This window comes from Pongo pygmaeus, chromosome 12 (assembly GCF_028885625.2).
Source record: "Pongo pygmaeus isolate AG05252 chromosome 12, NHGRI_mPonPyg2-v2.0_pri, whole genome shotgun sequence".
Lineage (NCBI taxonomy): Eukaryota > Metazoa > Chordata > Mammalia > Primates > Hominidae > Pongo > Pongo pygmaeus.
In genome coordinates, this window is record NC_072385.2 from 25,948,848 (window position 1) to 25,973,246 (window position 24,399).

General features: G+C 50.4%; 2 protein-coding genes across 5 annotated transcripts in view; one reads left to right on the forward strand and one right to left on the reverse strand.

Moving 5' to 3' along the window:
• Positions 1-31: 31 nt before the first annotated feature.
• CIAO1 (cytosolic iron-sulfur assembly component 1) lies at positions 32-6,666 on the forward strand. Its single transcript, XM_054475814.2, has 7 exons — positions 32-1,074; positions 1,899-2,047; positions 2,203-2,314; positions 2,414-2,502; positions 3,031-3,232; positions 3,851-3,938; positions 5,703-6,666. Exons 1-7 carry the CDS (start codon positions 936-938, stop codon positions 5,941-5,943), a joined length of 1,020 nt encoding a protein of 339 aa, XP_054331789.1. The 5' UTR covers positions 32-935; the 3' UTR covers positions 5,944-6,666.
• SNRNP200 (small nuclear ribonucleoprotein U5 subunit 200) overlaps positions 5,710-24,399 on the reverse strand; it is a 34,895-nt gene continuing 16,205 nt past the window's right edge. Inside the window, exons 22-47 of one of the 4 annotated variants that reach the window (XR_010123215.1) lie at positions 23,880-24,032; positions 23,693-23,773; positions 23,319-23,402; positions 22,522-22,628; positions 22,098-22,216; positions 21,664-21,818; positions 21,346-21,535; positions 20,969-21,142; positions 19,836-19,996; positions 19,018-19,245; positions 18,473-18,664; positions 18,195-18,373; positions 17,861-18,012; positions 16,496-16,604; positions 14,136-14,244; positions 13,494-13,683; positions 13,232-13,396; positions 12,922-13,043; positions 12,492-12,635; positions 12,224-12,400; positions 11,766-11,926; positions 11,589-11,670; positions 10,262-10,354; positions 9,995-10,160; positions 9,471-9,648; positions 5,710-7,500 (exon numbers count right to left, since the gene is read on the reverse strand). Coding sequence is in view for 3 of the 4 variants with exons in the window: in XM_063649077.1 (XP_063505147.1) it covers positions 10,017-10,160; positions 10,262-10,354; positions 11,589-11,670; positions 11,766-11,926; positions 12,224-12,400; positions 12,492-12,635; positions 12,922-13,043; positions 13,232-13,396; positions 13,494-13,683; positions 14,136-14,244; positions 16,496-16,604; positions 17,861-18,012; positions 18,195-18,373; positions 18,473-18,664; positions 19,018-19,245; positions 19,836-19,996; positions 20,969-21,142; positions 21,346-21,535; positions 21,664-21,818; positions 22,098-22,216; positions 22,522-22,628; positions 23,319-23,402; positions 23,693-23,773; positions 23,880-24,032 (3,471 nt within the window). In the remaining variant the exon portion in view is untranslated. Of the gene's footprint in view, positions 9,052-9,340; positions 9,649-9,734; positions 10,161-10,261; positions 10,355-11,588; positions 11,671-11,765; positions 11,927-12,223; positions 12,401-12,491; positions 12,636-12,921; positions 13,044-13,231; positions 13,397-13,493; positions 13,684-14,135; positions 14,245-16,495; positions 16,605-17,860; positions 18,013-18,194; positions 18,374-18,472; positions 18,665-19,017; positions 19,246-19,835; positions 19,997-20,968; positions 21,143-21,345; positions 21,536-21,663; positions 21,819-22,097; positions 22,217-22,521; positions 22,629-23,318; positions 23,403-23,692; positions 23,774-23,879; positions 24,033-24,399 lie in introns of those variants that run through there. The other 3 variants (XM_063649077.1, XM_063649076.1, XM_054475813.1) reach the window with 3 other exon arrangements.

A 24,399-nucleotide genomic window follows, 5' to 3' on the forward strand; every position in this document is an offset into this window, starting at 1 on the left:
TGGTCGCCGCCGACCTCCGCGGGGCGCGCAGAGCCTGACAGTCCGGTGGAGGATAGCAACGCTCCGGGTTCGCTGCAGGTGAGGTCGGCACTGGGCTGTCAGGGTTGACACCAGAGGATAGCGGGGTGGGACCCAGGGCTGACGGAGACGGGGAGGGCTGCGGGGATTCGGGGGGCGGAGACAGGAGACTCCGGAATGGGACTGCGGGACGACAACCGGAGAGGGCCAGGGGCCAAATGGGGTCTGGGCAGACTCGAGTTGGGGGCGGAGGGATCGGGCGGGGATCGGCTACTGCTAGAGCAAAGACCCGGAGTCAGGGTCTCGGCCAGAGGATGCCGAGAGGCGGAGGACCGGGCTGGGCCGCGGGGATCGGGGACCCGTGATCTGGGACCGGCGGTTTGGGGTGCGACCTGTGCGCAGAAAAGACCCTCCCCACGCCGCCCATTGTTCCTCACCAGTCAGCAGGCCCCAGGGCTGGGATGGTGCCGCTCAGCCCAGTCACGGGTTTCTCGGCTGCCGGGGGCCGAGCGTTCCCAGGCCCCAATCCCGCAACGCCCGGACAGACCCGGGTCCGAGGCACTTCCGGCTTCCTCCTCCTCTGCCTCCGCCTCCTCCGGCTCCCCGCCCCATCCCCCGCGAGCGACACAGCCGCGCGCGTCACGGCTCTGCGCAGGGCCTCACGGGACTGGTAGTTCGAGGCGGTCCCGCGATGCTTTCCCTGCCGAGGTGAGGGGAGCGACTACAACTCCCAGAGGGTATCGCGGCCGCAGCAGTGGGCAGTTGAGTTCCCAGGGCGACCCAGGTCCTCCGGCGGAAGAGGGAGCCTCTGTCGGCCGCGGTACCCTGGAGTGGGCGGTACGCAGACGCGCACGGTGAGACCCGCTGTCTGCGCAGGGGACCCTGCCCGCCCCCACCTCCCCCTGCGTCGGGCCGCCATGAAGGACTCGCTGGTGCTGCTGGGCCGTGTGCCGGCGCACCCGGACTCCCGCTGCTGGTTCCTAGCCTGGAACCCCACGGGGACCCTGCTGGCCTCGTGCGGCGGCGACCGGAGAATCCGCATCTGGGGCACGGAGGGTAAGGCCCAGCCTGGCTGCGCGGCCCTCGGCGCTGAGGGCTCAGTCTGCGCGTAGTGCGGGCGCTTAGCCTGCAGGGGAGGCTGAACCTGTTCCTGGCGGAGGGAGAGTCGGATGTTAGCCACCCCGAGAAGGGCTTTACAGGCAAAGAAGTCTGCGACTATTGGGAGGAAAAACGTCAGCAGACAAGCTGAAATGTCAAGGGAATTGTGTTAGCTGCTGAGGCAGGAAAATGGGAAAAGAGAGGTGTTAGGAAAGTGGCCTTCAGAGTAACTTGCGACTGGATTGTCACATTTTATCCCGAGGGCATTGGGGAACCGATAGCAATTTTAGATGAGATTTGTTTTAGAAAGATGCCTCCAGAGGTTGGGCGCGATGGCTCACGCCTGTAATCCTAGCAGTTTGGGAAGCAGAGGCGGGTAGATCACCTGAGGTCAAGAGGTCGAGACCAGCCTGGCCAACATGGTGAAACCCCGTCTCTACTAAAAATACAAAATTAGCTGGGCGTGGTGGCAGGCACCGGTAATCCCAGCTACTCGGGAGGCTGAGGCAGGAGAATCCCTTGAACCCAGGAGGCAAAGGTTGCAGTGAGCCGAGATTGTGCCACTGCACCCCAGCCTGGGCATCAGAGCAAAAACTCCGTCCCAAAAAAAAAAAAAAAAAAAAGCCCCAGAGGAAGTAGATTCAGTTGCATCTTTGTAAAAGCTGTGAAATACACTCCCTGAGCTTTCCCCCACTAGCTTGACTCCAGCGCTAGCCCCCGATATTGAATGGCTTCATGGTGCTGCACCCAGCTCCAGAGCCTGGCCTGCACTCCGCCTTTAGGTGACAGCTGGATCTGCAAGTCTGTCCTTTCTGAAGGCCACCAGCGCACCGTGCGGAAGGTAGCCTGGTCCCCCTGCGGTAATTACCTGGCCTCTGCCAGCTTTGATGCTACCACTTGCATTTGGAAGAAGAACCAGGATGACTTTGAGGTACCCAGGCTGGTTGGGACCAGAATTATTGCCTGTTTCCTCCCCAGGGCTGGTTCAGGAACCTGAGCCAGCCTGTGCCAGTTGGGCTGTACCCATGGGAAGGGCCTTAGGGGTGTTCGCTGCTGTTAATTCTCATTTTCCTTCCCCTTTCACAGTGTGTAACCACTCTCGAGGGCCATGAAAATGAGGTCAAGTCAGTGGCTTGGGCCCCATCTGGCAACCTCCTGGCCACTTGCAGCCGAGATAAGAGCGTTTGGGTCTGGGAAGGTGAGTCCAGGTCCCTCCAGGTGGATTGGGAACCACCTGACAGCCCCCTCTGTGTCCCTGACAGGGTCAGCTCTTGGGTCGCCTTTTTCTCTCCCACAGTTGATGAAGAGGATGAGTATGAATGTGTCAGTGTTCTCAACTCCCACACACAGGATGTCAAGCATGTGGTTTGGCACCCAAGTCAGGAGGTAAGAGTCAGGCAGGGTCTCTTGTGGGAAGGGCTGTAGTGTGCAGGCTTGTGCCCAGCCTTCCTCTGCTTTTCAGCCTTAATCTAGCTTTTATGGAGACCTCCATCTGTGAACAAAAAACATTAGTCCCTTTATAAAAATAGATCCGGCTGGATGTGGTGGCTCACACCTATAATCTCAGCACTTTGGGAGGCCATGGTGGGTGGATCATCTGAGGTCAGGAGTTCGAGACCAGCCTGGCCAATGTGGTGAAACTCCGTCTCTACTAAAAATACAAAATTAGCCGGGCATGGTGGCACATGCCTGTAATCCCAGCTATTCGAGAGGCTGCGGCAAGAGAATCACTTGAACCCAGGAGACGAGGGTTACAGTGAGCCGAGATCGTGCTATTGCACTCCAGCCTGGGCAACAAGAGCAAACTTCGTCTCAAATAAATAATAAAATAAAAGCAGATCCCTGGGACTGATCTGTCCTTTACTTCCTGGGCCACACAGACACATGTTAGGTTTCCTTTCCCTCTTCCCCCAGCTCTTAGCTTCTGCCAGCTACGATGACACAGTGAAGCTGTACCGGGAGGAAGAGGATGACTGGGTATGCTGTGCCACCCTTGAGGGCCATGAATCCACTGTGTGGAGCTTGGCCTTTGACCCAAGTGGCCAGCGCCTGGCGTCTTGTAGTGATGACCGTACTGTGCGCATCTGGCGTCAGTATCTACCAGGCAATGAACAAGGTGAGGTCCGTTAGTAGAGCTAAAGAAGACCCATCTCTCAAGGGGTTCACAGTCTGCTAAGACACGTACATGAGTCAGAGCAAATGGGGGTAAAAGGTAAGATGTGCCACAAGAGGGGTCTGGATAGAATGCTGGAAGAATCAGGAAAGCTTTGTACAATGGGCCGTTTCATCTGAATTTAAAAGGGTATGTAGGATTTTAACATGAGAATTTCATGTGAGAATTCAAGTGAAAACTCAACAGTGTGAGTAAAGATAACAATGGCGGGAATGCTTAGACTTACGTGAGGGGTGGTAATTCATTTAAATGGGGCATAGGACATCTAGGGTTTGGAGAGGAATAAAGTGGGTTGGGTCAGCTGGTAGGTGGCCTTTACAGGCATGCAAAGTAGTTACATACAGTCTGCAACAGAACAGGGACGTTTCCTTCTCAGAATTCTGCTTGAGAAAGGCCAGTCTGGCTGTAGTGTGTAAGGCAGGTCAGCGGGGATGGGGACACGAATGGAGACGCGGACTCATAATCAGTTGAAGATGAGGGTGAGGGAAGGTATGTTAGGTTCTCCTTTGAGGTGCCCAGGACATAGGAACGTCTTAAGGGTAAGAGAAGTCTGTCTTGCAGGGGTGGCATGCAGCGGCTCTGACCCCAGTTGGAAATGTATCTGTACTTTGTCTGGCTTCCACTCAAGGACCATTTATGACATTGCTTGGTAAGACTCCATCCCCCACCCCCATCCCATCCTCATAAATCAGGGATTTTAGAGAAGGCATGCCCTATGCAGTCCTCTGCAACCCTGGGGGAGTGCTTGGGAATTGAGGGCAGCCACCCCCATTCCTTATCAGGCCTGACTCTACCATGCTGGTTTACAGCTGGCCGGGCTGGCATTCACAGGAGCAGAGAACAGTCCTAGGCTGTGAGGGCAGCACCAGCGCTAGGGGTTCACACAGCTTGTGCTGTCCAGAAGTTATTATTGAATCTGTGCATTCATGGCTGAGGTTTTTTTTTGGTTTTTTTTTTTTTGAGAGAGTCTCACTCTGCAGCCCAGGCTGGAGTGCAGTGGCGTGATCTCAGCTCACTGCAAGCTCCGCCTCCCAGGTTCACGCCATTCTCCTGCCTCAGCCTCCCAAGTAGCTGGGATTACAGGTGCCCACCACCACGCCTGGCTAATTTTTTGTATTTTTAGTCGAGACGGGTTTTCACCGTGTTAGCCAGGATGGTCTCGATCTCCTGACCTCGTGATCGGCCCACCTTGGCCTCCCAAAGTGCTGGGATTACAGGCGTGAGCCACCACACCTGGCAGTGGCTGGGGTTTTTATGGGTAACACTGACTCTGCCCTTGTGGAAGCTGGAAAAGCTGCACCATTCATATAGGAGAGTAGGTCAGAGGGTAGTTCTGGCCCTGAGAATTGATCCCTAGGAAATCCAAAACAGTGAAAAAAACTGAGCACTTAAGCTTGCTTTATATTAGCAAACATTTGGGAATCACCTATTCAGCAACAGTGAACTTAAGTAAATTATGGTAGAACTCAGCTTGTTATATCACTGTTTAAAGAAAGGGGTTAAGAATACTTTATGATGGGGCCGGGCACAGTGGCTCACGCCTGTAATCCCAACACTTTGGGAGGCCGAGGTGAGCGAATCATGAGGTCAGGAGTTCAAGACCAGCCTGACCAACATGGTGAAACCCCGTCTCTACTAAAAATACAAAAATTAGCTGGGTGTGGTGGCGCGCGCCCAATCCCAGCTACTCAGGCTGAAGCAGGAGAATCGCTTGAACCCGGGAGGCAGAGGTTGCAGTGAGCCGAGATTGCGCCACTGCACTCCAGCCTGGTGATAGAGCGAGACTCCGTCTAAAGAAAAGAAAAGAAAAAAAAAAGAATACTTTATGATGGCCGGGCCCAGTGGCTCATGCCTGTAATCCCAGCACTTTGGGAGGCTGAGGCGGGTGGATCACTTGAGGTCTGGAGTTTGAGACCAGCCTGTCCAACATGATGAAACCCTGTCTCTACTGAAAATACAAAAATTAGCCGGGCATGGTGGCACATGCCTGTAGTCCCAGCTACTCAGGAGGCTGAGGCAGGAGAATCGCTTGAACCTGGGAGGGGGAGGTTGCAGTGAGCCAAGATCGTGCCACTACACTCCAGCCTGGGCGACACAGCGAGACTCCATCTCAAAAAAAAAAAAAAAAAAAATACTTTATGACATGGGAAACTGCTTATGCCAAGTGAGGAAAGTGCAGTTCATAATTGCATGTCGTTTTTTAGGATAATCATAGTAGGGGAAAGAACTAGATTGCAGCATCTGAAGATGTAAGTGGGTGATATTTGTGACTCCTTATTAGTTAAGGAAACATTTTAATAAGAGGTTTTTAGCTGAGGCCTGAAGTTAGGGAAGAGAACAGGCCAGGAACTATGGAACAGGTCTTTCTGGCCTAATTAGTCAGGTATACCCGCTGATGTCACTTTCCTTCCAGGTGTCAGCTGACAGGGGCTCTGGCCACAGCTTGTGGGGATGACGCGATCCGCGTGTTTCAGGAGGATCCCAACTCAGATCCACAGCAGCCCACCTTTTCCCTGACAGCCCACTTGCATCAGGCCCATTCCCAGGATGTCAACTGTGTGGCCTGGAACCCCAAGGAGCCAGGGCTACTGGCCTCCTGCAGTGACGATGGGGAGGTGGCCTTCTGGAAGTATCAGCGGCCTGAAGGCCTCTGAGCTACCTCGACTTTGAACAGAGTAATGACTCCCCAGAAAACGTTGTAAGACTTTACCAGCCCCTGAGAGGACCAGGAGGAGCGTCCTTGACCCTCATTTAACTGGCTCACTTCTCTTCAGGCTTGAGCTTCATGTAACTGGCTCACTTTTCTACATCCTTGAGCTTCATGTAACTGGCTCACTTCTCTTCAGGCTTGACCCTCATGTAACTGGCTCCCTTCTCTTCAGGCTTGACCCTCATGTAACTGGCTCCCTTCTCGTCAGGCTTGACCCTCATGTAACTGGCTCGCTTCTCTTCAGGCTTGACCCTCATGTAACTGGCTCCCTTCTCTTCAGGCTTGACCCTCATGTAACTGGCTCCCTTCTCTTCAGGCTTGACCCTCATGTAACTGGCTCGCTTCTCTTCAGGCTTGACCCTCATGTAACTGGCTCCCTTCTCGTCAGGCTTGACCCTCATGTAACTGGCTCCCTTCTCGTCAGGCTTGACCCTCATGTAACTGGCTCCCTTCTCGTCAGGCTTGACCCTCATGTAACTGGCTCCCTTCTCGTCAGGCTTGGGTAGAAGTGCGGAGCCACAGAATTGCTCTCCTTCCCCTCCTTTGACGCGAGGCCTTCAGTAAAGAGCTACGGAACAGCAGTACATTGTTATACCACAGATTTTTCTTGCATTAGGGCACAGTGTTAAATTTTTTGGAGGTAAATATACTACTTATAATCACTATATATAGTAGGAAGGCGGTATGTGTCTCAGGCCTTTCTGAAGTTGCAAGACTTAAAGAAATAATCCATCTGCATCCCAAGTCCTATTTTATAAGGATATTCATAAAAATTCCATGGTGAATCCTTGTCTGAAATAGGTCCTGCCTTCCCCGTTTCTGTGTAAGTCTTTGCATTTAAGACATCCAATCAATAATGAAGGAAATTTTTTTCTGAATGTAGGTTTGAGTGAGGGGCACCTCTGCTTTCCCTTAGAAACCCTCATATAACTCCTGCACCGTTATGCTGTGATGGCAACTGGGGATAGAAGAAAAAGGGGAAAGATAGGAACCCTAAAAGGGGGAGTTATTACTGGCCACAAGCCCTATATTCTCAACAGGGATGCAAATTGGTTCTTCAATAAGGATAAAAAAAAAATCAGTTGTTTGTGGCCCTCCTAAGGCCCACAGCACATATAGTGTGGCTGTGATATTCCATTTTCAGGGCAGGGAGTGATCAGGAAGAAGGCTCCCTAGGGGACTGGCGATGAAAACCAGTTGAGAAACACTGCCATCAGCAGGCAGTTTCAGGCTCACTCAAGTTGTCTCTTGACAGTCACTTCTAAATGGGTTCTAATGTGACAGTGGCCTCCAAAACTACAGCCTTCCCTGAAGTTTAAGCTGTGACCTTAGATTTTAGAAAGACAGTGGGGCGGTACCTAGAGTAGTGGTTCTCGAAGAATGCAGTCTGCAGATCCTGGGAGTCCGAAGACCCTTTCAGGGAGGATCTGTGAGGTCAACTGTTGGCACTGCGGCATGAATCAAGGTGGTGGCAGCAAACTTGTAGTAGTTTTGACATGTCCTTGATAGAACAGATAGCAATCGTTAACTATTAAATGTTGACCTAGCCAGCGCAGTGGCTCACGCCTGTAATCCCAGCACTTTGGGAGGCTGAGGCGGGCGGATCACCTGAGGTCGGGAGTTCGAGGCCAGCCTGACCAACATGGAGAAACGTCTCTACTAAAAATACAAAATTAGCTGGGCATGGTGGTGCATGCCTGTAATTCCAGCTACTCAGGAGGCTGAGGCAAGAGAATCGCTTGAATCTGGTAGGTGGAGGTTGCAGTGAGCCGAGATCACACCATTGCACTCCAGCCTGAGCAACAAGAGTGAAACCCTGTCTCAAAAAAAAAAAAAAAAAAAAAAGTTGACCTTGAGAACTTATAATATTCTGAGAAAATTGGAAGCATGCATAAAGCCACTCTGCTGTGCACTGAAGTATGGGTGCCTTGAGGAAAAGCAGTTATACAGTTGAGTTGCAAGCCGAATTGGCTGTGTTCAAGGCATGCCCTTTAGAGTTGAAAAGAACTAGCAGATTGTGGTATTTAGACTTGAATATTTGGCTGTTATTTTCTGGAAAATGAATGAGCCTCTCACTTCAAGGGAAACAACTGATAGTGTTGCCAGTGATAAAGCTTTCAAGCAAAAATTAGAATTTCTGAAAATCTGTATTCCACCATCTTTATTGTTGGGGATGTTAACAAATGTGATTTACATAATGAAATGCATTTCCTTTGGAAGAATTCAGTGAACCATTTTTCCAAGTGACCAGTACGTGATGTTACAAAATCATGCATGGCTCAAAGATTCATTCAAAAGTGTAAGACAGGCCAGTGGATTTTAATGTATTAACAATATAAGAGTGCATTAAGTTTTCAGAGTCCACGTTGCCTTTAAGAAACTACGACTTGTAGTAAGCCGGGCGTGGTGGCTCATGCCTGTAATCCCAGCATTTTGGGAGGCCAAGGTGGGTGGATCACAAGGTCAGGAGTTCAAGACCAGCCTGGCCAATATGGTGAAAGCCCGTCTCTACTAAAATTACAAAAATTAGCTGGGTGTGGTGGCAGGTCACTTGTAGTCCCAGCTACTCGGGAGGCTGAGGCAGGAGAATAGCTTGAACTCGGGAGGTGGAGGTTGCAGTGAGCCGAGATCGTGCAACTGGACTCCAGCCTGGGCGACAGAGCGAGACTCCAAAAAAAAAAAAAAAAAATCACTTGTAGTCTTGGTGTGGTATCGAAGAATAGCCACAATTAGCTGAGAAGGCTATTTTAAAAACTTTTCCAACTGCATATCTGTGTGAAGTCAGCTTACTTCAACAAAAAACAGTTTGGATGTAGAAGCAGCTGTAAGAATTCAATTGTTTCTTATTATAACAAGATACTAAAGAGATTGTAAAATGCCACCCTTCTCCTTGGATTGTTTTGGAAGTTATTCTTCTTCATAAAAAATGTTAACGTGGGCTGGGCATGGTGGCTCATGCCTGTAATCCCAGCACTTTGGGAGGCTGAGGTGGGCAGATCACTTGAGCTCAGGAATTGAAGATCAGCCTGGGCAACATGGCTAAACTCTGTCTCTATTAAAAAAAAAAAGTTAACATGATTTAAAAGTGCATTAACCTTAACCTAGATAATAAAAGCTTTTTGGGGCAACCTCCAGAACTGTGAAAAATAAATTTGTTATTTAAAAAGAAAAAAAAAAAAAACCTCTTTGCGTTTCTTAGTTTTTAGTAGCGTAAAGAGGTCCTAAGACCAAATCATTTGAAAACTGCTACCCTGAGGAAACTGCCCTTCAGAATCATCTTTCAATTTTGTGTCCATTTAATCTAAAGAACAGAAGGTAAGAATTTGAAGATAGTCGGAAGATCTGGATTAGAAAACCTGTTTATTAAGACTGGGTCACATCCAGCTAGTACATTTCAGTGCCCTTTCTGGTGCTGCCTCCCAGGAGCAGACACTGCAGATTTCAGAACCCCCATCAAGAGAAACCCCTAACCTGTGATCTAGCTTCCGAGGCTCAGTGTTGGTTCTTGTGGTAGTGCTGATGTGTGGGTACCACTGAGGCCAGGCCACAGTCGCATATTCCGTCCTCTGGGCTGACTCACAAGGCTACAGGGGACAGCACACCTAAAGAGCAGGTCTGTCCTCCAGACGTACTCATTACAAGCAAGTTCCTAGCAAAAAAAAAACCAGATTTTTATGGCCATGCCCTCAGGTTGGAGAAAGAAAACTTTTAATTTGGAATCACTGCAAAGACAAATGGTTTCTACAAATTATTTTATTAGAATGTCAGACTCAAAAGAATTACCAGGAACATGCCTGAAAAATGCTATATATGATTTATGCTTGACCCATGACACCTGCTGTCACTGGATCCAGAGTGAGCAAGGGAAAGGAAGTGGAGGTGGGCGGGGAAAGCACCAGCCCTGGCTGGCTAGACCTGAGGCCCACAGACCTGGTCCCTACAACCAGGATCCCTACAATGTACACATTCCTAATTCAGGCTCAACTCTCCTTTACCCAAAAGTAAATGCCTCAGGACTCAATCCGAATCACTGTCCGTCTCAGCTTCTTTCACATCCACGCTGAATTTGTACTCCTGGTCACATCCCATGTAAGCGTCACTCATGAAGTACAGTGTGTAGTTGTGGGCACCAGTGGCTGGGGCCACGAAGTCCAACTTCACCTAGAAAGAGCAGGCAGAAATCAGGATGAGCATGGACACAGGAAGCATTCTCACCCTTCCCCCATGCCAGAACAAATGCTGGGGCCAGTGGACACACTCACCTTGGCCTTCTGCTGCAAGGTCAGCCTCTTGATAGAGATGAGGCTATTGGACTTGGCGTCTCCAATCACCACCCACCAGCCCTCTTCACGTTTCTGCAGTGATCCAAAACCAAGAATTTCAGCATGTAAAACTTGATGACCATAGGCAACCATGAAAATGGTACAATTACAAAAGAAAGATAACAAAGATCAGATAGCTTTCCAAAGTTTCGTCCCAAAATACAATTAGATATAACATTTTAATACTATCAAAAGTTGTCTCAAACAGACTTAATTTTTTAAGTAGATGAACTCATTTGTAGGTTCTGGCTCATTTCCTTGTGCCAAGGTACCTTCTCCCACTTAGTACCTGCCACTAAGTCCAAGGTACTACTATTAGCGGTCTAGTCTTTGGGGCCTAGTAGCTTTGAGTTCCTTAGAGATACTTTTAAGTACAAGGCAAATCTGCCAGATAAGAAAAAGCTTAACACAGAGCTGAATGTGCACAGAGATATCCACAGCAGGCCTTGCAGCCCTGTCTACGGGCCGCCCCACTGTCACAAAGACCAGTGAGTAAAAGCAGTCTTTACTCAGAGCCGGTGAAACAATTAGTTTACAGAATTAAACATGACAGTATCTGGTTTCTGCTGTCTCAATTATTTTCCCATATAAAGAGAACCAGAATTTCTTTCTGGTGGCAAAAAACCAAGCACCCAGAAGCACAGTAAGTGGCAGTGAGAAAAAAGAAGAAACAACCAGGAAAGCCCAAGTGTCCTGCAGCCATGGGAGTTAAAGACAAATGCATCTTAAATAGTCAGAGAGATGGACAATACTACACAACTGACAGGTTTAACAATGACCAGTCATCTAAATTTTTTTTTTTTTTTTTTTGAGACGAAGTCTCACATTCGCCTGGGCTGGTGTGCAGTGGGGCGATCTCAGCTCACTGCAGCCTCCATCTCCCGGGTTCAAGCAGTTCTGCCTCAACCTCCCGAGTAGCTGGGACTACAGGTGCCCACCACCACACACGGCTGATTTTTGTATTTTTAGTAGAGACAGGGTTTCACTGTTGGCCAGGCTGGTCTCGAACTCCTGACCTCATGATCTGCCCGCCTCGGCCTCCCAAAGTGCTGGGATTACAGGCGTGAGCCACTGCGCCCAGCCCTAAATTATTTAAGCAGAAACAAACAGAAAAAAAACCCCATAGCCTCAAGATTAATTCTCAGCCTTGTGAGCTCATTATCAGTCTAAAGTTCCCCTCCTTCAGGGACAGTGTGCCCTTGTACCAAGCACCTAGCCAGTGGATAGGGTGAGTTGACACCTGGCCAAGCCAGCTACCAGGACGCACCTGCGGGAAGAGAGGCGCAATGACAGGGCCTGTGACTTCCTCCTCTCGCTCCAGCTGCACCAGCACCACAACTGGCCCACCACTGCAGGGGGAGAGGAGGGGCGCACATCAGTGATGGGGCAGTGGGCTCACAGCATACTATCATGCTGTGCCCAACAGGCACCACCTCTGGCTCACCTGCGGATGCTGTCCTTATCTACCACCTCATAAGACAGTTCGATATTAGGGTAGCGGTTACAAAAGCGAGCCACATCTGCAATCTGGCTGTCAGTCAGCTGAAGCAATGCGTTCCGTTCTTCATCCTCCATCTCCATGATGTCGAAAACACTCTCTACTCCCTGCAGTGAGTATTCAGACATCAGGAAAGACAGAACACAGGCCAACAGCAAATGACAAAGGCAGCAAAGAGCTGCTAATTTTACCTCCTACACTATCAAGTCATCTAGATAAAACAGCTGCAGAAAGAACACGGCCCACAGCTGGCAGCCTCTCTAGCATCTCAACAGGGAGCACCTTCGGAGGAACCATAACTAAAAGTTTAACTTACTGAGACTCACCTCCCGCAACCCACCCTCGGTCCACAACACTAGGCTCTCAGGCTCACCCACCTGACCCTCTAGGCTGACCCAGCTCACCTTGTCTGTGCAACGTTTGATATGCTCAGAGGTGAAGTGTGGCAGTTGCTTCAGGTATGAGTCCTTGGACCACATGGCTTGGGTGACCATCTGGGCCAGTTCCATAGCTGCCAGAGCAGGGCTAAGCCACCCATTGCTGGAGAGGACATCCACGCAGGCCTGGATGAGCCGGATTGCCTGAACAGGAAAAGACGTACAAAAGTGGGCGGAGTTGGAGCTGAGATGTTTAGAGCACCACTGGCCCCTCTGCCCCACACCCACACTCTACCTTACTAAGGATTTCCTCCGTATCTGACTGCAACTCAGCACTCAGCTGCATGCGGGACAAGTGAGCCTGCAGGAGCAGGTTGGTCTTGACGTGCGGATCATTGAACTTAGGGTTATTCAGCTTGTGGGGGACCTTCTGAGCCAACTACAAAGTGGAAGAAAAATAGCTGGTGATGAACAGGTGACCCTGCCTGAGACCAGCTCAGGCCAAAGCACCACGTGGCCCAGGCTCACACAGCCCTTCAACACCCTGAGGCACGTGGGTGGTAATGGGATGGAGATGGGTGTGAGGGAGGTATGGAGGGGGAGGACATATGGCGGGGATCGGGGGATGCGTATGGGGGTGTTGGTGGCAAGGATGCCATGTGCTCTGGGCACACAGGCCGAGTTTGTTGTTCCCAGGATGTTCTCCTGAAGTCTGCTGTCCTCACCTGCCTCAGGAGGTTGTCTTCATGGTGCCGGATGGGAATGTTCTCATACTCTGCTGCATTGGAGATGATCTCAATAAGCCCTCGCACCTTGGTCTTGGCATTGAGGGACATGCTGAAGAGCTCTGACAGAAAAAGGAAATGAGAGAGAAGCTAAAAGCAGGCAGAGAAGGAGCAGAACTGCCTGGGCTCCCCTGCTGTCCCCTGCAGTGTCATCCCGCTGACAAACACGGGCGCACCTCTCATCCCAGTGGGCTCCTGACCCGTGTGAGAAGGCTCCCACAGACAGGACACGGGCCATGCTGGGCCTCACCAATGGTGGTGTAGTTGATGTAATAGTAGGCGGCGATCATGCCTAGGTTCAGAGGCGCCACGTCCATCTCGTCCTCGATGCTGATGCACTTGGACTGCTCCAGGTCACTCAGGGTCTGCTCCACCAGCTCTGACAAGTGGTCCGACAAGTGACGATGGGAGATGCCTATGGAGGTGAGAGGTGAGTGGGGAGCCTCGAGAAGATGCCCAGCAAAGACTGTGAGAACCACCAAAGGATCACGTGTGCTCCCAAGCCCACTGACCCTGCAGGTTGTAGTAATTGGGGTTCTGTGTCATGCGGCGGTACAGAAAGGTCCAGGTGAGGTAGTCCACAGCATCCTGCTTGTTCTCAATGGTCTTGGTGACGATCTCAGCATTGAAGTGGTCATGCATACAGTGGTCCAGGTGAGATTCTACTGGCAATGGCTCATATAAGAACTTCTTGAAGAAATCCTGTGGGTTGGAGAGGGAGAAGGAGTAATAAAGAATTAGTGACAACACGGTCACAAAGGGCCAAGGGCAAATCAACAGGGCATGGTCCCTGTGTGAGACCTAACTAATACCAAAATGGAAGAAGCCACACATTTAGAAAGTGCATCACTGGTGACAATATGCAGTGGGAATAGAGGTACAGCAAGTCACGAGGGCAGATCAGTGAGCAGCCCAATGAGGAAGGAGGGAACCAAGTAGAGGGTGAAGACCTCAACACGTGGAGCCAACGGCAGCAGCAAAAGCAAAAGGCAGCAAAATTCCACATGGGTGGCAGGCTCGTTACAAAAGAATTGTGTAAATAAGAGAGGCAGAAGTTAAGAGACTAAAGTTACTGAAGACATCCATCAAAAGAAAGATTAAAGAATCCATTCTGAGGCTCCGGATCCAAGAGGCTGCATGAGTCCAGGACTGACCTTCTTGGAGCCCTGACACATGATGACACAACGCCCCTCATCGTCCTGCAAAGGGCGGTTGGCGTGGCCCACCATCTGAAGCACGTCGTAGATGGGGTAATCCACATAGCTGGTGACAGAAGCAGGGAAAGAAGGAAAAGCCACCTCAACACAGAGACCATGCTCAGGAGGCCCAACTCCCTTCGCCAAGTAAGAGTAAAACGTAAATACGGGGAGACACGGTCAAATCACAGCACGACTCTGTTTATGAATCTCTGCACTTAGAACTAGCTTCACTGGCTGGCCTGTACATCATTTTAGTATTCAGTGTAAGGGCCATGAATTCGCTGCTCAAGTGCCATGAACCAAGCTACAAAACTATCTAATGCCAAAACCAAAATAACTCCCTATTCGAGGATCAAATATGTAAGTCAAACTTCCCAAACTTTTCTCCTTTAATTAAAAAAAATTGTTGTTTTTGTTTTTTGATACAGGGTCTTGCTCTGCTGTCCATAATGGAGTGCAGTGGCACAGCCACGGCTCACTGCAGCCTTGACCTCCTAGGCTCAAGTGATCCTCTCACTTCAGCCTCCAGAGCAGGTGGGACTACAGGTGCATACCACCACATTTTCCAAACTTCATAGCTGTGTATCTCATGAGTCATCAAGTCACCTGACTTTAACGCTACCTAGAAGCAGGTTCAAACATTAAAAATGAACCCGTAAATAAAATTCATTTCAAACTAATCTGCATTTCAGGAAAAAGTTATTAAGCGCTGGGCCAGGCACCATAAACTCACGCCTATAATCCCAGCACTTTGGGAGGCTGAGGTGGGTGGATCACTTGAGCTCAGGAGTTCAAGACCAGCCTGGGCAACATGGTGAAAACCCATCTGTACAAAAAAAAAAGGCAAAAATTAGCTGGGAGTGGTGGCACATGCTGGTAGTCCCAGCTACTTGGGAGATTGAGGCAGGATGATTGCTTGAGCCTGGGAGGCAGAGGCTGTAGTGGGCTGAGATCATACCACTGCATTCCAGCCTAAATGACAGAACAAGATTGTCTTAAAAAAAAAATTATGCAGGCTTTTTTCTGAGAATGATTGACTCTTCTTTTTTTTTTTTTTTGAGATGGAGTCTCGCTCTGTTGCTCAGGCTGGAGTGCAGCGGCGCGATCTCGGCTCACTGCAACCTCCGCCTCCCGGGTTCAAGCGATTCTCCTGCCTCAGCCTCCCAAGCAGCTGGGATTACAGGCGCATGCCACCACACCAGGCTAATTTTTGTATTTTTAGTAGAGACAGGGTTTCACCATGTTGGTCAGACTGGTCTCGAACTCCTGACCTTGTGATCCACCCGCCTTGGCCTCCCAAAGTGCTTGGATTATAGGCATGAGCCACCACACCTGGCGTGGTTTTTTTTTTTTTTTTTTTTTTTTTTTTTTGAGATGGGATACCACTCTGTTGCCCAGACTGGAGTGCAATGGCGCGATCTTGGCTCACTGCAACCTCTGCCTCCCGGGTTCAAGTGATTCTCCAACCTCAGCCTCCCGAGTGGCTTGAATTACAGGCGAGTGGCTTGAATTACAGGCACCTGACATTAAGCCCGGCTAATTTTTATATTTTTGTAGAGACGGGGTTTCGTCATGTTGGCCAGGCTGGTCTTGAACTCCTGACATCAGGTGATCTGCCCACCTTGCCCTCCCAAAGTGCTGGGATTACAGGTGTGAGCCACCACACCCAGCTTTTTTTTTTTTTTTTGAGTTGGAGTCTCACTCTGTTGCCCAGGCTAGAGTGCAATGGTAGGATCTCAGCTCACTGTAGCCTCTGCCTCCCAGGTTCAACTGATTCTCCTGCCTCAGCCTCCCGAGTAGCTGGGATTACAGGTGCCTGCCACCACACTCAGCTAATTTTTGTATTTTTAGTAGAGACGGGGGTTTCACCATGTTAGCCACACTGGTCTTGAACTCCTGACCTCAAGTGATCCGCCCGCCTCAGCCTCCCAAAGTGCCGGGATTACAGGCGTGAGCCACTGCGCTCAGCACTCCTCTAGCTTCTTACTTGTCACTATATAGGTGTATGACCTCGACCAAGTCACTTTTCCTAATCTACAAGATATTTGAGGTTAATGACATAACGTCAAACATTCCTCCTGGCTCTAACTTCCTACCTCTCCCAGCTGCTGAATAAGGAAGCACAATGACTAAAAAGCAAATGTGAGCCTAGGTATTGAGACACAAAACTCTCAAACACTTGGCTCTGGTGGCATCTCAGCTGTTGACTTCCCTAACACCTTTTCTTCATCCTAGCTTACTTTCTGTGTATCTGCAGACTCACATTCATTTTAGGAAGGAGGTCTGTGCTAACACAGAGCACCAGTTGTACTCACGCGTGGATCTTGCCATTGTAGTACTGGGTGTCCATGATGATTACCAGGTGGGCAGCCACGTTCATGCCCCAGCAGAGACTCCGAGAAGCCACCACCACCTGGATAGCCCCTGAGCAGTAGAGGGGAGAGGAAGGCTGAGGGCAGGGGTCTCTGGGTGAAGAAGGCTCACTGCCTCATGGGCAGGCCGTGGCTTACCCTGTGCTATGTTTCAGAACTCACAGCAAGGCTGGCTAGGAGCAAGGTTTAACATGAATGAGAGCTAACACATTGCTATGAGGTAGCTCCATGCTACTGGTGCCTTGCTCTGGGACTATCCAGGAGAAAACAAGTCATCATAGAACAGAACCCAAAGCCCAGGAACACCAAGGCAAAACTACTGCTGATGGACTGCTCCTCTGACCAGGAAGTGCTAACACTCATGCAGCCATGGGCTGGCTCAGCCGTGCCAGCAAAACGGAGATCACTCTAAGCATGCCCCAAACAGGCAGATTCAAGGGCCAAAGAGTGACAGGAAGTGATTCTGGCAGAAGGATCTTCAATGAGGCTCCAATAAACAGCATTAAAACGTAAATCTTTGCACAAAATGCCACAGGGCAACAAGGGACAGTGGCCAGCAAGAGTGAGCTCAAGGCAGAATCAGAGCTCTCCTCTGTGCTAATCTCTAAAGTCTAACTATCTTGGTGAGATGGTTTGGATCTGTGTCTCCACCAAATCTCGTCAAACTGTAGTCTCCAGTGTTGGAGGAAGGGCCTGGTGGGAGATGACTGGCTCATGGGGGCAGAGTTCTCATGAATGGTTTAGCACCACCCACCCTTGGTACTGTCTAATGAGTGAGTTCTCACAAGATCTGGTTGTTCAAAAGTGTGTAGCACCTCCCCACTCACTCTCTCAGTCCTGGCTACTGCCATATAAGATGCCTGCTTCCCCTCTGCCTTCCCTGAGGCCTTCCCAGAAGCAGATAACACCATGGTTCATGTACAGGCTCCAGAACTGTGAGTCAATTAAACCTCCTTTCTTTATAAATGACCCAGTATCAGGTATTTCTTTATAGCAATACAAGAATGGATGAATACACTTGGGGAGTCTGGTATCCATGGAGAATCAGTGGTCTGGTGGCCAAAGGTCCTGGACTCTAGAAAACCAGGTTCTGAAATAGCACAACCTGATGTGTCTGCCTGTTTTCTCACCTGGCAAGTAGGGTTAGTGTTTGTCTCACCTGCCTCACGAGGTTCTTGGGAGGATCAAATGAGTTAACAGCCAAGAGTCTTAAACAGTATTTTGAAAATGTCTAGTATGCTGTAGAGAAAACACTGCCACTCACACCCCTCAAGTCTAGCACCACCACTTGGTGATACCCTGACTTACCTGAGCTGAACAGCTGCTCCACCAGCCGTCGCTCCATGGGGCTGAGCCCCTCATGCAGGTAGCCCACCCCATTTAGCAGTGTTTCCTTGAGCGTGCTGTCACTTAGCTTCTCCAGGTACGGAATCAGATCCTTCTCGGTGCAGTGCAAGAACCTGTGCGGTACAGGCACTGGCTCAGCTCAGAGTGGTCCAATTCCTGGCAGACACCTTGCCAGCTGTGCAGAACCTGGCCCCGAGCAACATGGGCTAACCCCACCCTCATAAAGAGGACACCCTTGGAGTAGGCCAGCCTCACTTAACCTAACCCCAATCCCCGGAAGCCAGGCCCCGCCCACCTCTGCCGTTGGATGTCTGCCGCACAGGTGGTGAGGATGTCAATGGCAGTGAGGCGGGTCTGCTTGCGAGACGGGACAAAGACAATGACAGGCTTCTTGGGCGAGTGCTTGGTGATAGCATGGTACACAGGCTTGGCCATGGAGAGCAGGCGGGTTTGTGTATGGCTGATGTTGAAGCCCTGGCGACCGGGGAGAAGAAAAGACACCAAGGTTATCAGACCTGGGTCACTCAGGATCTATGTGAGACCCCACAGACGGATGAGGAGAGTGGGTCCTACCTGGATGTGCAGCTCCAAGGGGACGGGACGCACATTGGGATGGAAGTTGAAGGTGGAGGTGGCACTGCAGCCCAGCCAGTGGGCCACATCCTTGGCATTGGAGAGCGAAGAGCTGAGTGCCACAATGCGAATGGGCCGCTCAATCTGGGAGGAGATGTATCGCATTCGGGAGCAGATGACTTCTAAGACAGGCTGGAAAGAGGGAGGGAGGGAGGGTCACTGCAGGCCGAGGCTCCCATCCTCTGCCTGGAGATCCCCTTTGTGAATAGCCCAACAGCCTCAAAATGACCTCATTCTTCCTTCTAACTAGGAGCTCTCATGTCTTTGGTTCTACCTCCTCCACAGCAGCCAACCTCCTCTAAATAATACTGTTTTCCTAAAGTACTACCAAAAAAGTTAACATTGTCCCTTTGGAATAGGGCAGCAGGCAGAATCCTCTGGGGAGAAGCCCCGAGGCTCCGTCCTCAGACCCAAACATTAGGCCCAATGCCAAGGTCACTTGGTCAGTCCCAGTCCCTCATCTGTGCTGCAAGGTCACCCCATACCCCATTCTCGCCCCCGATAAGGTGGACCTCATCCACCACGAAGAGGTTGATGTTCTGCACGTTCTTGCGCTGCTTCCATCGCCGGGAAAGTATGTCCCACTTCTCAGGGGTGCTGATGATAATGTTCCCTTTGCCCAGCAGCTTCAGGTCTGTGCTGGTCTCGCCTGTCAGGAGTACCACCTTCTTGTTGAGCCTGTCCTGGAACTTCTCATACCAGTCCATGTATACCTGGCAGGCAGAGGAAGGAGGCAGAACGATACTAGGTCATACCAGGCATCTTTCACTTATGTGAGGAAAACCTGAGATGCCAAACAGAGAGACCTGTTGACCTGCAGATCTCAAGCTACGTTCTAATCCCATAGCAGCCTCTATGCGATGTGATGGGGCAGCTTTTTCTTTTTTTTTTCTTTTGAGATGAAGTCTCGCTCTTGTTGCCCAGGCTGCAGTGCAGTGGTGCGATCCTGACTCACTGCAACCTCCGCCTCCTGGGTTCAAGCGATTCTCCTGCCTCAGCCTTCCAAGTAGCTGGGATTACAGCGCACGCCACCACGCCCAGCTAATTTTTGTATTTTTAGTAGAGACAGGGTCACCATGTTGACCAGGCTGGTCTCGAACTCCTGATCTCAGATCTGCCCGCCTCGGCCTCCCAAAGTGCTGGGATTACAGGCGTGAGCCACCACGCTTGGCTGGGGCGGCTTTTCTTTAATACACAAACTGAGGAAACGACCCTGCAAATTTCAGGGCTTAGAAAGCTGTTACACGGAATCACAGGTGAAATGCTTCTTGGGAAATTCACATGACACAGCACCATGTCATACCTGCTCTGCCAGGGCCTCCATGGGGGTGATGTACACACAGCGCCCCTCCGAGCTCTGTAGCAGCATCCGCAGGATGGCAAACTCTGCACAAATGGTCTTCCCGCTGCCCGTGGGGGCCCCCACAAACACGTTGTCGTCACTGTTGTACACAGTGTTAAACACTGGAAACCAACAGAAAGAAGCAGTGTGAGTATCAAGAAGGAAGAAGAGACAGACTGGGACATGGATCACTTGTCAAAACAAAGGACAACATAAGAAATGAAGTCAGGCAGTTCTGGAGTGCAGACAGAGGAGCTAAGGCATCTGAGCTTCTAAATCCAGGCTGGCCCTACTGTACCCCCTCACCTGCTCCCACTTAACAGTTAAAGGGGAAGAGGCCAAGATCAAGAGCCCAGGTCCCCTGGAGATGTGTGGGATGACAACAAAAGCAAAGCAAAAGAAGCCACACGTTCTTCTTTGCTTCTCAGGGACTAGGATGCGGGACAGAAAGGAACTGGATCCCTTTCTCTGCCCCTTCAACACTCTCCTGCGCTTCCTAGAAATAGCCTAAGGTAGAAAGTAAGAGGCTTAGCCCTGGCATCAAGAATGAATTAAAATCCAAGTTCTACTATTTATCAGTTGGTTCAACTAGGGCACCCTCTGTGCCTCAGTTCCTCACCTATAAAATGGAACACTAATGGCAGTATCTCCAATAGAGATTCCTTTTAGGCTTGATGGGAGGAATAAGAGAGAAAACACCGGTGATGTACTCAGCCAAGGACTGAGAAAACAGTGCCTGCTCTGTGAATGTCCCCGTTATTTATCATGATGTGGGGGAGGAGGCCTCAATGCCACCCCATGGTTCTGGTTCAAAACTTGAGCGCCAGGGGCAGGCCTCTAAGCCTCCTGGGCCCGAGAAATGACCATGCCATGTAAGGCCGTGCTCTACTGCCCCTCCACAGTGACACATGCAGAGCAGCAAAGCAACCAAAGGCTTCTGACAAAGGAAGAAGTCCTGGTGGGTCCCAGGGGTCACACTGAGGACCTCCCAGGCCTACCAAGTGCCTGAGCACCCCCACTCCCTTGCCTCCCACAGAACACATCTGTCTCCCGGTGACTTCAAAAGCCTGCAGAGGAGGGATGGAAACACTTACCCTGGGTCTGGATGGGATTGAAGAAAGGAAATTTATCTTGGTAAAGACTCTCAAAGGCACTGTTTCTCAGAGCAGACACGGGCAAGGGCTGCAGGTCCAAAAGTTCGGTTGGAGGTGGGTACTTCTCCGGCAAGATCAGGTGCCGGAAGGAGACAGGCAGCTGGGTCTCACAAGCTGCCAGAAAAGAAACAGGAAGGATATAAGCACTGCTCTCTTTACCTCACTGGCCTCTAGATCCCCTCCATGAACACTGGAAACCTAGGCAGCATATGTATCACTCTGTCCCCAGCAAAGGCAAGCCCGGGACAAAGTGCAAGACATTCTTCTACTGTCCTTGGAGGGACTGTTCCTGGGGACTCTGGAGAGGAGACACTCACAGAGCCAGCGGTCAGACACCACTCGGATGAAGTACTGAGGGGGCAGCGGTTCAAAGACAGGCACGAAGAACGTAATGAGGTGCTCGTCCTGGGCGTACTTGGCCTTGAGGAGAAAATACTCATGGTGCAGAATCACCTCGCTGTCCACGTCCTCCACCAGAATCCAGAAAGCCTCGGATGAACCATGCACCTGCCAACAGGAGCAAGGGTAAAAGGAATGTGAGTCAACGTAGACTGAGCGCCTCCAATCCATCTCCTCTGCCTAGCAACGTAGACTGAGAACCTCCAATCCAGCACCTCTGCCCAGCAAAGCCTCACCTTTTCATCCCACTGGAAGTCCGGCGTGATGGTCAGCTCCACCTTCAGGGTGGAGCGTGTGATAGGCTGCAGGTGCACTGACAACTCCAACTTGGGAAACAGATGGACATATTTGTGGATGGTCTTCCCCATCTTTGGCATGCGGATAAGCTCCCCTACAAGGAAATGAGAGTACTGAGGCTGCAGCCCAGCCTGCCTACTATACTGCAAACTGGGCCTGAGGGCCACTGTGGGAAAGGGGTAGGGTCTTCCCTTTATGGTCAGTGGAGCTCAGGATTCCAAGTCCCCAGACCAAGGGCGAGCCTGTACTTCAGTGGGACTTGGAGAGTGAACACAGGATACTAATGCACAGGCCTAGGAACAGGAAGACTACATAGGCAAACTGGGAGAGACACCCAAGGCAGTGAGGACAAGGGTGAGAGCATCCCACACACCAATCTCATTATGATTCAGGTCGTACAGACGCTCAAAGGGGAAATTCTTCTTTTCAATCTTCTTCACTACTTCCTCAGGGAGTTTCCGGAACTGGCGCAGAGGACACATGGACTGCCACCTATCCAGGAAGGAGGCAAAGCTGTTGGTCCCTTCTGCAGGGATGTGACAAACCACCCACTTCATGGCTTCCAATAGTTTAGCAGTGACTACACAAAACACAGTCATTAAAGGCAGACACTGACACTGTGCCAGCCCTGGCCTCCACCACAGAGGGCCTTCCCTCTTCTCAATGTGCACCAAGGTTCAGGTCATACTTCCGATGTCAGGTCTGGAGATCAGATGCACCCTGAGGCTTTCCCATCAGACCCTTGGGTTGGGGACCCCCACTCATGGTGACCAGCATCCAGCTCACTGGGTCCTTACATGCGTTTGTCGATCATCTTGCAGAGGTTCAGGGTCTTGTCTGTAAGCTGTGCCCAACCTCGGTTCAGGACAATTTCAAATATCGCTCGCATCAACCGGCCAGCCGACTAGGCAAAGAAGCAGCATTCCCACTGTTAAGTCTCGACTATCCCCAGGCCTCATGAGCCACTCTACACACGGTTTCATTACCTCCAGCTCTGACACAACCACCCACCTCAACTCAAAGGCAAAGTCCCCTCTGTCTTTAGGCCTTTCTCCGTTCCATATAGTAGATGCTTGCCGAATGGGGAACAATTAGAAGAGTGCGGCTCAAGGTCACTGCACAACATTTTAACCTAACATTCACTGCATGATTTTAAAGCTTTTGACTCATTTAGCATTTAGAGTTCTAGGAAGAGTTGAGGGTACCAGTGACCTGTTCTTAGAGGTAAAGATGAAGAGCAGTTAATAAAACCCTGTGCCATTTTTGGATTTATTTATGAGCTGTGCAGCAACAGTGGGAAATCACTTCGCTGCTGGGAAGGAGACACTGCGTGCTGTGGCTCTTCCTGTCTCTCTGAGGGCCTGTAGAGCCTCGAAGCATTCCCTCTTCAGGTCTTACCCTTCCCACATGCTCAAGATGTGTACTACAGAGTGGCTGTACCACCCATGCACCAACCAACTACCCGGCAAGAGCAGAACTAAGCACTCCTCCCATCTCACTAGGGTCGGGTCTCCTTTCCCCAGGATGCACACAGCACACAGGGATTGAACTGTTCAGGCCCCTTCTCACAGCTGCCATACAACTCCGCCCTCACCTGTGTGACATACACCATGTCAGCCATCAGTGCAAAGCCCTCCAATTTCAGCTGTGAGATGAAGGCTTGCAGAAGAACGTTGATCTATAAAGAAGCAAAATCAGCCAGCAGGAGACCAATCACTGAACAGTCCAAGAAAGGGAATTACATTTCTGCTCTAAGCATCCAGGCCAGGTGAGATTTTCTACAGGTCTTGATTTACAAATACTAAATAATTGTTATTTCATATAAAAACAACATGCGAGAAGGCTGCAAAAACTAGGAGGACTGAGCAGGAAACCACGCATGAACCCAAATTCAAGGTTCATCTTTTAGAAGATTATGAAAACCACTTAATCCTCATGCTGATCAAAGCAAAGAGGAGAGGAGCTCACCTTGGCACTGGGTTCCTCAATGCTCTCCTTTACAGGGATGGGCACCCTCTCCAGCAACTTCTGCAGCTCTAGCTTCTCCTCCTGCCACGAGGAAAAGGTCAAGGGAAAGCCTTGTGGCCGAGAAGGGACCCCATTCAGTGACTTGGTGAGCACCAACTCCCCACCCCATCGTGCTGCATAGGCTCACCTCTCTCACTGTGATGTTCTTGAACTCAGAGGACAACGAGAAGACCCTGAAAAGCTCAATCTCACTCAGGGTGGGCTTCAGCAGCTGGTTGTAAGTCTGCACTGTATCATTGGTGATGTAGTAGTGGCTGGCTATACGGCCCAGTTCTGTCACCTGGAGAGAAGGTAGACTCAATCCAGTGCCGATTATTAATGAGCTCCAACCTCTAACTGTGGACCGTAAGTTATTGTCCTATAGGTTTTTTGTACTTTTTTTTGGTAAAGTATATGACCCAATGTCATTATTGTCCTAATAGGACAACTGGATGAAGTCACAGCAGTGCAAGTGCCAGGTCCAGGCACATGAAGAAAAACAGCACAATAAGCTGACCCATAGTGAAATGATGTCTGCACGGACAAGACAGCTGAATTATCCACCTCAAGTGGTGGGAAAAGCTACCCATTTTTCTGCTGTTTTAAGCAACAGGTGATTAGATAGGCAGTACTCACATCAAGAGAGCAATCTGAAAAATTTTCTCCTA